Raw genomic sequence first — 12254 nt, 5'->3', positions numbered from 1 at the left:
TTTTGTAAAGCCATGTTGCCTCGGATCCTGTAACCCATTAGATTCAAGGAAATACACTATCCTTTCTTTCAGCAACACTTCCATTATTTTTCCAACAACTGAAGTGAGGCTCACCGGCCTGTAGTTTCCTGCTTCATCCCTGTGACCACTTTTATGAATAGGGACCACATCCGCTCTCCTCCAATCCCCAGGAATCACTCCCGTCTCCAGAGATTTGTTGAACAAGTCTTTAATAGGTCTCGCCAGAACCTCTCTGAGTTCCCTTAGTATCCTGGGATGGATCCCGTCTGGTCCCATCGCTTTGTCCACCTTCAGTTTTTCAAGTTGCTCATAAACACCCTCCTCCGTGAACGGCGCAGAATCTACTCCATTTTCTCGTGTAACTTTGCCGGACAATCTCGGTCCTTCTCCAGAAGTATTTGTTTAGCACATTTGCTTTCTCCTCATCACTCTCCACATATTTGTTCCCAGCATCTTTTAGCCTAGCAATTCCATTTTTTATCTTCCTCCTTTCACTAATATATCTGAAAAAATTTTTATCTCCCTTTTTTACATTTTTAGCCATTTGTTCTTCCGCCTGTGCCTTCGCCAAACGTATCTCTCTCTTGGCTTCTTTCAGTTTCACCCTGTAGTCCTTTCTGCTCTCCTCTTCTTGGGTTTTTTTAGGGCTGTCTTGACTCTCTGTGTCCAAATACCAAGGTGACTCAAGCCTTCACAGCCCAGCCGAACTCCTTTCACTTACCTGTGGACTCACTTCTGGAGACGCAGGATAAGGGAAAGAAGTCAGACTTAGAATTCAGCTTGAGGTATGTGGCACCTTTGATATTCGACACTTCCGACTTCCCCAATGTTAATACTAACGTAGAGGGTCAGGAAAAATTAATTTTAATTGATACAGGGGCCAGAATCAGTTTTACAGATAGAGCGCCTCCTACTGGAGATCAGAAAAATATGGAAATTTGTGAGATTCAGGGTCTAAATGGCAAAGCTTCAAAGTGTGTGTCTATCTCACAAAAGGAACAAATGAAAGACATTATAGAAACTACTGCTAGCACGAGTGAGAATACAGGCAAAGAAATAGTTGAGCTGGCTGGTCTTGCATTGGGTACAGGAATTCCAAATGCTTCTAAAACTTTGGTTCATTAGGTTATTCATGTGCAGTTAGCCACGCAGTGTAGCATGCCAGTACAGCAGCATGATCATAGTGTAACTCACTCAGAGGCTGCAGATGGTTCAGTTTGGGCACAGGAGAAGTTAGATTGTGGGAAAAGGTACACAGAAATTTTGTTTGAGGCCGAAGATCCTCAACCACAAACACAGCATCCAGTACTTTCTCCAGCAACAGAACTAGTGTCTAAGATGGAGGAGAGGGTTCTGAGTGGACCTATCTCTTTAGCATGTGGCTCTCCAGCTTGGTCATTTGCTAAATCAGGGAGTTCCAGTAGGCTCACTATAGATTCTTGGGCCCTAACTAAGATTTCAAAGCCTGCAGTACCAGTGGCAGCTTTTTACTCTGACATTACTGTGAAATTTAACCCTAAATGTGCATTTTTCTCTGTCCTAGACATGACTAATGATTTTTGGAATTTGCCCCTTGCCTCTGAATGGCAGGACACGACAGTGCAGACAAAAGAAGATACATCTAGCCTGCACCTGACCTCTCCACATCAGTGCCCACTCCTCCGAGTGCAGTGGGACCAAGGTGGCAGACATATGGTCCAGGTCGGCCTGAATGGAACATGGATGAAGTTTGCTCTAAGAGTGACCTTGAGGATGCTGCTAATTTAAAATGTTTTTTCTTTTTCATAGCAGCAGTTCGAATATATACATAGCCATCCCAGACCATTTTTGGCACAAAGATATTTCTAATGTATTCCAAGGATCCTCTTTATCACTGCAGAGATAGAGACGCTCCAAAGAGACATTAGCTTTATGCCTTTTCTGAATATGAGATGGTTATGATATGCATTATTTGTACTACTCATGTGTTCATCTTTGTTTTGGCTTTCTATAACAATGTGTTTATTTGCAGAGTTAAATTCAGCCCTGCACACTTGACAGATGGAAAAATAGCTTCACGCCTAAAACTTTGTGTTTTATGTTTTGTCTGTGCCATGTGGTCTGTGTTTTGCCTACTTGTTTTAGTTTAGTGGGTACCCCAGGATACATAACATTGGCCATTTCTAGAGCTCTTTTCACACTTTTTACTAGCCCATTGCGCAATGTTCTTTTTACCTATAGTTTTCATATCCTAAATGTAGTTTGGTTAAAAGGTTTTACTCTATACAGTGTTTATTCTATGGTGCTCACTTAATTATTATTTGGAAGCACAGTCTTCTATATCGTCTCCAGTGTGGTTTAAGGACAGTTTATCACTATTTTATACCAATTTTTTGAAGTTTGGACTTTCGTTATTATTGGTATACATATACTTTGGTTTCTTTTTGGCCATTTCGGTAAATAATTTTTTTAATACATTCAGTACAGTGCCATAATAGTTATATGCAGCACACAAAAACATATCTTTTTGGAATGTCCAATTAAGAACCTTAAGTAACTGAATATTGTCTCTCTTTTGCCATAACTATACCAAGTAACATGTTGCCATATTCAGTACAAGCAACCTGGTCTCTCTCTCTCTCTCTCTACATTCAGTACAGGCAACATGGTTTCTCTCTCTTTTTCTATCTCTTATTTGGATCACACTGGAGTACAGCTGCTGAATGATATCTGGACTCTTTTCAAGCCGGTGTTTCCCTCCCTGTATGCACAGACATCATTTCATCCCAAGGGTGAGCACCACCAGTTTCCAGTGACTGACAGATCCTGTGCAGACATCATCTCATCCCAAGTACCAGTTTAAAGAGACTGTCGGTTCATACTGGACTAATTCATCTTCCTGCACCCTGACTGCAAAGACTTCTCTACCTTCTCACACATGCTGTACAAAATGTTTCCTGTTCTTTGGATCCACAGATTCATGACAGCCACCTTCCTAAGAACGCTTTGCTGTACAGTTCAACCTATTTACCTGGTGTAGTCATTCACCTCTGTCCTCCATCAGCATTATTGAGACAACCTACTCCACACCTCTGGTAACTAATGATTCTATGGACATTCCAGACTTTATTTCATATGCTGTGCATCCACTACCTCTTGGTATGGGGAACGAGACATTTCATAAGCTGCTGAACTTTATCGAACTCCATGCCTACATTAAACAACTTAAGAAAACCTCCACAGAAGTGAATCATACTATCACTTTTGAAAATGTACAGATTGCACAAACTGTAGAAAATTTGCTACGAGACGCTCATGTCTCAGTTTGGGAACTTCTCTTTGGGTATTCGCCCACTGCAAACCACATATTTAGTGTTTTAATTCATCCTATCATTATCTTAATTTTGTTATGTATTGTTGTGATTTTCCTTTACTGTACAGTGAAACACATGTACATTTCTTTACAACACATATCCCACAAAGTTCCTTCTAGCTTTTAAGACAGTTATACATGTATTTCCAGTATCTTCTCTGACACTTGCTAATTTGGCTAATTTGGTTCTAATTTGGTTTTAATTTGGCATGGCCTATTGCATTGCATACCAGGGTTAGACATAATATATTATCTCATATCCCATACTTGCATACTCTTGGTATCTTAATGCCTGAACCCGAAGCTTAGATCATCACCCTCATCCCCCTTTTTTCTCTTTCTCTGCATCTCCCTGGAACTTCACGCTTCTTTCTGGACTCTGTAAGGCAGGGAAACTGCTTTGCTCTTTCATTAATTGTAATGCTTAATTGTAATGCTTTTCTGTAAGCCTATTTCTATAATCTAATCTAATCTAATCTAATCCTTAGGTTTGTATACCGCATCATCTCCATGTTCGTAGAGCTCGACGCGGTTTACAGTAGGAGAAATAGGAAGGAACTACAACAGAGGGTTAGAGGTAGAAGTGCTATCTCCTCCTCTCCCTATTGGCTAAGGCTCTTAACATTTGCATCTCCTCTTCCTAGAGGCTAAGGCTCTTTCCACCTGCATTGTGATGTCATAGAGCTTTATGGTTATAGAAACATGATGGCAAATAAAGGACAAATGGCCCATCCAGTCTGTCCATCCGCAGCATCCGCTATCTAATCTAATCTAATCTAATCTAATCCTTAGGTTTGTATACCGCATCATCTCCACGTTCGTAGAGCTCGACGCGGTTTACAGTAGGAGAAATAGGAAGGAACTACAACAGAGGGTTAGAGGTAGAAGTGCTATCTCCTCCTCTCCCTATTGGCTAAGGCTCTTAACATTTGCATCTCCTCTTCCTATAGGCTAAGGCTCTTTCCACCTGCATTGTGATGTCATAGAGCTTTATGGTTATAGAAACATGATGGCAAATAAAGGACAAATGGCCCATCTAGTCTGTCCATCCGCAGCATCCGCTATCTAATCTAATCTAATCTAATCCTTAGGTTTGTATACCGCATCATCTCCACGTTCGTAGAGCTCGACGCGGTTTACAGTAGGAGAAATAGGAAGGAACTACAACAGAAGGTTAGAGGTAGAAGTGCTATCTCCTCCTCTCCCTATTGGCTAAGGCTCTTAACATTTGCATCTCCTCTTCCTATAGGCTAAGGCTCTTTCCACCTGCATTGTGATGTCATAGAGCTTTATGGTTATAGAAACATGATGGCAAATAAAGGACAAATGGCCCATCCAGTCTGTCCATCCGCAGCATCCGCTATCTAATCTAATCTAATCTAATCCTTAGGTTTGTATACCGCATCATCTCCACGTTCGTAGAGCTCGACGCGGTTTACAGTAAGAGAAATAGGAAGGAACTACAACAGAGGGTTAGAGGTAGAAGTGCTATCTCCTCCTCTCCCTATTGGCTAAGGCTCTTAACATTTGCATCTCCTCTTCCTATAGGCTAAGGCTCTTTCCACCTGCATTGTGATGTCATAGAGCTTTATGGTTATAGAAACATGATGGCAAATAAAGGACAAATGGCCCATCCAGTCTGTCCATCCGCAGCATCCGCTATCTAATCTAATCTAATCTAATCCTTAGGTTTGTATACCGCATCATCTCCACGTTCGTAGAGCTCGACGCGGTTTACAGTAGGAGAAATAGGAAGGAACTACAACAGAGGGTTAGAGGTAGAAGTGCTATCTCCTCCTCTCCCTATTGGCTAAGGCTCTTAACATTTGCATCTCCTCTTCCTATAGGCTAAGGCTCTTTCCACCTGCATTGTGATGTCATAGAGCTTTATGGTTATAGAAACATGATGGCAAATAAAGGACAAATGGCCCATCCAGTCTGTCCATCCGCAGCATCCGCTATCTAATCTAATCTAATCTAATCCTTAGGTTTGTATACCGCATCATCTCCACGTTCGTAGAGCTCGACGCGGTTTACAGTAGGAGAAATAGGAAGGAACTACAACAGAGGGATTAGAGGTAGAAGTGTGAAGAAAATTTAGAGGACTTGGGATGCCAAGATATAAGAGTTTCATTGATTCCTAAGTTGGAGGGAGACTTACATTTTTTGAGAAAAACCACGTTTTCAGATGTTTGCGGAAAACTTGGAGAGAGCTCAAGTTCTTTATGCAATCACCTCTGGCTGTGTTTCTTATTTGATTCTACTCCTGGTGAATCTTCTGTAAAGGTATTGAACTCGGGACCTGGCGTTTGGTTAAGGGCGCCTAACATAACCCCTACATCAATCCTTACAACATGAAGATGAGGAAAGCAGAAACCTGACAACAAAAGTACAGTAAAGTAGGGTAAAGTAGTATTTTAGCTGTGTTTATAAATAGAAAATGGAAATAAGTGATCCTTTTAGTGGACTAATTTTCATACAGTTTTGACTAAGTTTCAGAGACCAAATTCTCCTTCCTCAGGTCAGGACAGGATACTGTAACAGTAGTATACTTTACTGATTTAAACAAAGAGGTTTTGACTTTTGAAAGCTAATTTTAAAATGTATTATTCCAATAAAATGGTATTATCTTCTTTCTATTTTTTCTTTTCTTTTTATTTGTTAATTTGTAAAGTAATATGTTGTTTCTCTTTTTTCAAATTTATATCTGCTATCTTTTATATTTTGTACAGTATTAAGGGACATGCACCACTGTTTCTGTGGTGTTGCATTGCATGTAGAGCCTGGCTTCTTTATGGTTCAGTTATTGTATACATATTTCTATTCCACCCCCCCATTATACAAAAGTGCGGAAGAGGTTTGTAGCGCCAGCTGGTGCGCTGCTCCAATGGTCATAGAGTTCCTATGAGCGTCAGAACAGTGCAGAGCATTCAGTGTGCCAGCAAGTAGGTAGGAAGGGAAGGAAGGGGGTATTTGTTCAGAGATGTATGGGGGTTGCATAGAAGATATACTGTGCACTGGCACTGGTAATCTTTGTTTGTTCTGAATTTTAAAATAAATGAAAAAAAGAAAGAAAGTAGAAATAAAGAAGTAAATATGAAAATGGGTAAATAAATGGGGGTGGGGTGGGGCAGGATCAGGGGGCCTAGTGTACTTATGTGTCTAGGGGCCCTTGAAGAATTAATCCTGCTCTGGTTACCAGATGTCCAAGAAAACCTGGACATGTCCTCTGTTTAGAGAACTGTCTGGGTGCCCAGATGGAATTTCTAAAACCTAGTAGTTTGGGTTTTGAAAAGCACTGACCTCCCGGTCACATCTGGAGATCCTCTGAGCATGTGCAGATGACATCACACGCATTCGTGCAAATTTGGAGGGCCTCCAGATGCGGCCCGAAGGTTGGAAAAGAAAGACAAGCCTTTGCGGGGGTTGGGCTGGAGATAGAATGGGGCGGAGCTAGGGGCAGAACTGGGTTCCTCTGTGGAAAAATCTGGTAACCCTAGGAAAGAAGCACCCCTGTTTTCACAAAGAAGTTACCCTCCAGTTCCCGCCGCTGCTCTATGATGAAGTGGATGCCTTGCCCAAGGTGGATTGGTGGTATAAGTAGGGATGCCAGATTTTACATTTGTAAAATCCAGAGCCCTAGACCCACCCCCAGGCCCGCCCATCCCCGTCCTGCCCCTAATCCCACCCCCGCTGCTTGCTCTGGTCAGGAAGGAGGGCATGCTTGGATGCGACGCAATGATGCATGTGATGTCATGCATGTGGGCATCCGCACATGCGCAGATGCCCTCTTGCCCGCCACAATTTTGGGGGAAGCTTTTCAAAACCCGGACAAAGTGCTGGGTTTTGAAAAGCCGTCCGGAAAAATCAGAACGTCTGGTAACCCTAGGTATAAGGAGGGAGATGGATATGATCCCATGCAGTCTGGTCTGGGGTCAGAGCAGAACCTCTGAGCATGGAGCTGCAGAAACAGAAAGAAATGTAAATAAGGCAGAAAAAGGTAGATTTTACATGCCAAGATGAGCCTACCAAAGCAAAAATGTCTGGTGGCAAAATCATTCCACTTTAACAAACATTCAAAGTGACCTTTCAGGAAAAGAAAAGAGTGGAGTCGCAGCTACAGCCATCCCTACCATTAGGCCAACTAGGTATCAGCTTTGGATGGAATATTTTAGGGAGTGGCAGTATGGTAGCCTAGCAGCACAATTTAAGAGAGTAGCAGAGTGTGAAACCACTATCCACATGATGGAAAGCCTTTGACCGTCCTGATGCGTTCTAGCACAGATCACAAAATAGGAAAGTCCTCCCCAAACACACACATGTACATGATATTTATAATAATTTACCCATCAAGAAACACATCATCCTCTTTGCTTGTGACTGTTCTCGCCCCTCCCTGTTGGTAGTAGACCCAGGAGCTGCAAGGAAGTTTTTCGGGCTTTACACAATACCACTTTTCTCTAGTTCCAGGATCTATAAACTCACACAACACCCCATTCAACTTGTAAATATTACACTCTGTGATTTCCTCCTTTCCATTCTCCTGGAAACTTCCTTGAAAGTAGATTTTGTCTGGCCTGGTTTTCCTGAATGTCTTGAGGATCTGGATGGCCTCGATAGTGTACACGAGATAGACAGAGATCTCCAAGTCTCCAGGCCAGAGCAGCAAGAAGATTACAGTATATGTCCCATTCTTGTGGTCCTTCACGGACCCTGTCACACCAGCTTTCAGTTTTGGGGAATGGAGTTTGGCCCGGAAGTAATCTCCTCCATAACTCTTTGATCTATTTAGGTAGTCTCTCGTAGTTACCAGCAACTCCAGGGTCTCTCCTACTGAATAGTTGGCTCTGGGATTCAGGATCCGATAGTCACAGTTCTGAGGACTTGTAGACAAGTTGAAACTTGGTGTCCCTTGGGGATCTGGCCATGCTATCAACTCCTTCAGCATCTTCACTTCCTCAGAGTCTTCCCAAGCAGTTGTCGTGGCTGGGGGCCGAGTGGTGAAAGGGACCTGTTTCTCAGTATTTATCCTGGGATGAAAGCGAAGTATCAGTTTCCACTCAATCATCAGAAATCTGGAAAATATCTAGGAAAAGAGAAAAATGTTTAAATGAGACTATGTGAACATCAGCCTCTGCACCAACTTGAGACAATCATGGACAGTGGTGTAGTGAGGGGTGGAGGCACCCCTCCTTCCCCTGTACCTCTAGCTGTTCACTGCTGCGAGGAACCACTTCAAGGTGTTCCTCGCGACCCTGGCGACTCTCCCTCTGACATCGCTCCCTATGCAGACCACCCCCTTGCCCCACCCCCTTATTATGCCATTGGTCACAGCATATGAGAGCAGAGTATCCAGACTTGAAGCAGACTTGGGAACATTCATGAGCTCTTAACTGAGGCATGGAGCTGTTCAGATTGTGTCTCGGCTCCCTCTGCCTACACAAATGCTACCTTTCAGCAGAGTTATTTGTATTATGGCTGTCGTGATCTGTTGTTATTATATAATTATATAATTAATGTATTCAGTATTTGATAAACCCCCAGGTACATCTTGACTTTTAAAACTATGCAGACTAATACCCCAGCATTCACAAATAGACTACTGATCCCTTATGACCCTCCCCGAACTTTAAGATCAGCCTCACAACATTCCCTTAACGTCCCATCCCTAAAGATAATTGGTACTCATCAAACTCTCATTTTCTCAGTCATCGCCCCTTTAATTTGGAACTCTCTCCCTCTATACCTCAGAGCTGAACAAAACTTGCAGAAATTTAAAAGCAGCCTAAAATACTTACTCTTTAAAGATGCCTATAACTGATTATTTTACATACGTACTTATTTAACTTGTCCCCCCTTTCCTATTGTATATTCCTCATATGTAGTTTTTCTAAGAAATTGTAGTTCTTCCCTTTTTCCCCAATGTTTTCATGTCATGTTTGTTATGTATAATTCTAATTATTTAAAATGTTTGTCTCCCAGCTATTTTAAATTACTATGTACAACACTTTGTACCTTTGGATAAGCGTTTAATCAAAATTTAAATAAACTATGAAACTATGTCATAAGGTTATAATAGAAACAACAACAAAAGAATCAAAGACATGAAAAACATACAAATGGCAGACCTGCCAAGTCTCCTGCTTCCATTTTTGCAGCCCTTCTCCCACCTTCCTGCCGACAATCTTCGATCTCCTGCTGAGTTGCCTTTCAGTGCCACAGTATCAGGAAAGACCTTCTATAAGGTCATTTCCTGCTGCCGCTAGTCCTGGGGCAGCAGGAAATGACCTTTCATGAAGGCCTCTGTTGCCATGGCAGAGGCAATGCCTTTTGCTGATTGGTGAATCAGCTGGGCCAGGGGCGGAGAAACAAATGGGGATGGGAAGGTCTGGGAGGAGTGATGGGCAGATCTGGGCTGAGCACACCTGACTCTGCCGTTGAGTGGGGCAGTCCACCCTAGCAGCTCTGAAATGGAGGTATAACAACATCATCAACCAAAGACAGACAATGCAACTAAATAAAGTTACTGTAAATATAGAGTGGCCAATATTCAAAGTGATTTAAATGGCCAGGAAAAGCTCCTGGGCATTTAAATCTCATGTCTGGTGGCAACCAGGGAAATTCACTGAACAAAGCTGCTGAATATCTCCCCATCCACCCATGCCAAAACTAGCTAGTTTGTGGCAACTTAGCTCATAGGAGCCGGAATAGGGGGGGGGTTGGGCATAGCCTCACCAAAAATTGCTGGTGGCAACAGGACCGACAGTGAATGGAGGAGTGTGTGGCGCGGTGGTTGGAGTACAGCCTCGGGACCCTGGGGTTGTGGGTTCAAATCCCATGCTGCTCCTTGTGACCCTGGGCAAGTCACTCAGTCCTCCATAGCCCCAGGTACGTTAGATAGATTGTGAGCCCACCAGAACAGAAAGGGAAAATGCTTGAGTACCTGATTGTAAAAACCGCTTAGATAACCTTGATAGGCGGTATATAAAAATCCTAATAATAATAATAAATTTGAATACACAGGCGGCACTCATGGAAGCGGCATCTTCCTGCCGGCCAGCTCACCTGCCGCAAACCATCCCCCCGCCATCTACTCCTCTCTCTCACCCCACCAAACATTGCTGGGCGGAAGAGCCAATTCTCAGTGCCGCCCTGCTGTTGGCATCTTCTATCCACTGCTCGCCCCTTCTGACAACTTCCTGTTTCCGCTGGGGTGGGTAGTGGAGAGAAGTTGCCGGCAGCCGCAAGGCAGCATTGAGAATCATTTCCTCCACCCAGCAACATTTACAAGCAATGTAAAGTCGACAGGGGTGGGGTGAGAGAGAGAAGTGGATGGCAGGGAATGGTTTGCGGCAGAGAGAGCCAACCAGCAGGTAAGCTGGCTGGCAGGAAGATGCAGCTTCCACAAGAGTGCTGCCTGGTGCCGCCAGATTTGGGAGAGGGGTAGAAGGTAATGAGGAAGCAATATAGGACTTGGGAGAGGGAGAGATGTTGGATTCAAATGAGGGAAGGTGGGAAAGGGGAGGAGGGAAAGATGTCAGATTTGCGAGGGACAGGGATGACAGAGAGGGTAAAAGGATCACAGGGAGAGGGGGGTAGAAGGGGTACAATGAGAGATGTATTTGGAGGACGACAGGGGAGTAAGAGAGGGAGAGAAGGACATGGGGGAAGGCAGAGGGGGGATCAGTGAGAAATGGTAGAAGGGGTGAAAAGGAGGGAGAGATGGATGTGGAGGGGTAAAATGGAGAGAGAGATGGATTTAGTGAAGAGGGCAAAATGTGGAAAGGAAAGGAGATTCAGGAGAGGAAGCAGAAGGGGGAGGAAAGATGGACTACTCAGGGAGAGTAGAGGAGGAAAAGGAGAGATGGAGAGGGAAAGGCAGAGGGGATATGGACTGGGGGCTGGATGGGGGTTGGGAGGAGATGTCACACTTGGGAGGAGGTAGTAGAAGGGCAGAAACGAGAGATGTTGGAACTTGTGGGAGGGGAAGAGAAAGAAAGACAAAGGAAATGCTGGGTTACAAGGGTGGAGTAAGCAAGATGGAGGGGAGATGCTTGAAATGGTGGATCCATGTGGGAGAGTTGTCAAGGAGATGAATGAGCAGAATGAATACATTAGGATAGAAATGTGGTAATGGGAAGCAGATAAAAGGGAATAAGAGGATGAGAAATGTGAAAGCTAGGGGGTGAGAGAAGGAGAGAGAAATTTGATTAGATAAAAAGTGAAAAGGTATAAAGCAATGTTCCCTCTAAGCTGCGTGGCCGTACACCTTTTGGTAGTGGGTCACGCAGCCAGCATACCAGGACCTCTGGCCATACTCTGCTGCTGCTGCTGCTTTGTGAAGAAAGAAGTGTGGCTGGAAGGAAGTGAGAGGCTTAGAGCCAGATAGAACACAGGTATACCCTTGGGAGGGAGCATAAACTTGGAACAAGGAAGGGAGGGAGAGGTGTGTTGGGTCACAAAGAGAGGGATAGAGGGAGAGGGGTGCATTGGGACAGAAGGGAGGGGAAGCGCACATTGAGACAAGAAAGGGAGTATGAACTTATGACAAAGGAGGGAGGGGCATGAACTTGGGGCACAGAAGGGAACGTGTTGGGACTGTGACCAGTCAGGCTCCGGGCCTGCCAAGGTCACTATGAAAGTGGGATGAAAGGGTGCCAAGAAGCCCAAAAAGGGGATTGCCAAAGCTAGCTCCCAGTACCAATCTGCCCCGCTTGAGGATGCCACGGACCCAGAATGGGGGGGGGGGGGGGAAGAGGAAACCCTGCACAATTATTACCATCCACGCAGCAGGGTAGGAACATAGATTTTAAACCTAGTCCTAGGAAAAGGGAAGAAGACTATTGCTCTACTGTCCACGGGGGAACCAGAGAGAAGCCCA

The 12254-nt window shown here is 44.0% G+C and overlaps 1 protein-coding gene across 1 annotated transcript in view; it reads right to left on the bottom strand.

Moving 5' to 3' along the window:
- The window catches only part of LOC117349910 (NXPE family member 3-like), a 58495-nt gene extending 48865 nt beyond the window's left edge, over positions 1-9630 (bottom strand). The window contains exons 1-2 of the mRNA XM_033923626.1: positions 9502-9630; positions 7720-8459 (exon numbers count right to left, since the gene is read on the bottom strand). Of these exons, the coding sequence (XP_033779517.1) occupies positions 7720-8441 (722 nt within the window). The 5' untranslated portion in view covers positions 8442-8459; positions 9502-9630. The remainder of the gene's footprint in view (positions 1-7719; positions 8460-9501) is intronic.
- Positions 9631-12254: the final 2624 nt, after the last annotated feature.

The sequence above is a fragment of the Geotrypetes seraphini genome, chromosome 16 (assembly GCF_902459505.1).
Source record: "Geotrypetes seraphini chromosome 16, aGeoSer1.1, whole genome shotgun sequence".
NCBI lineage: Eukaryota > Metazoa > Chordata > Amphibia > Gymnophiona > Dermophiidae > Geotrypetes > Geotrypetes seraphini.
The sequence above is the reverse complement of the archived record's forward strand: the minus strand, read 5'-3'. Positions and strand labels throughout refer to the sequence as shown.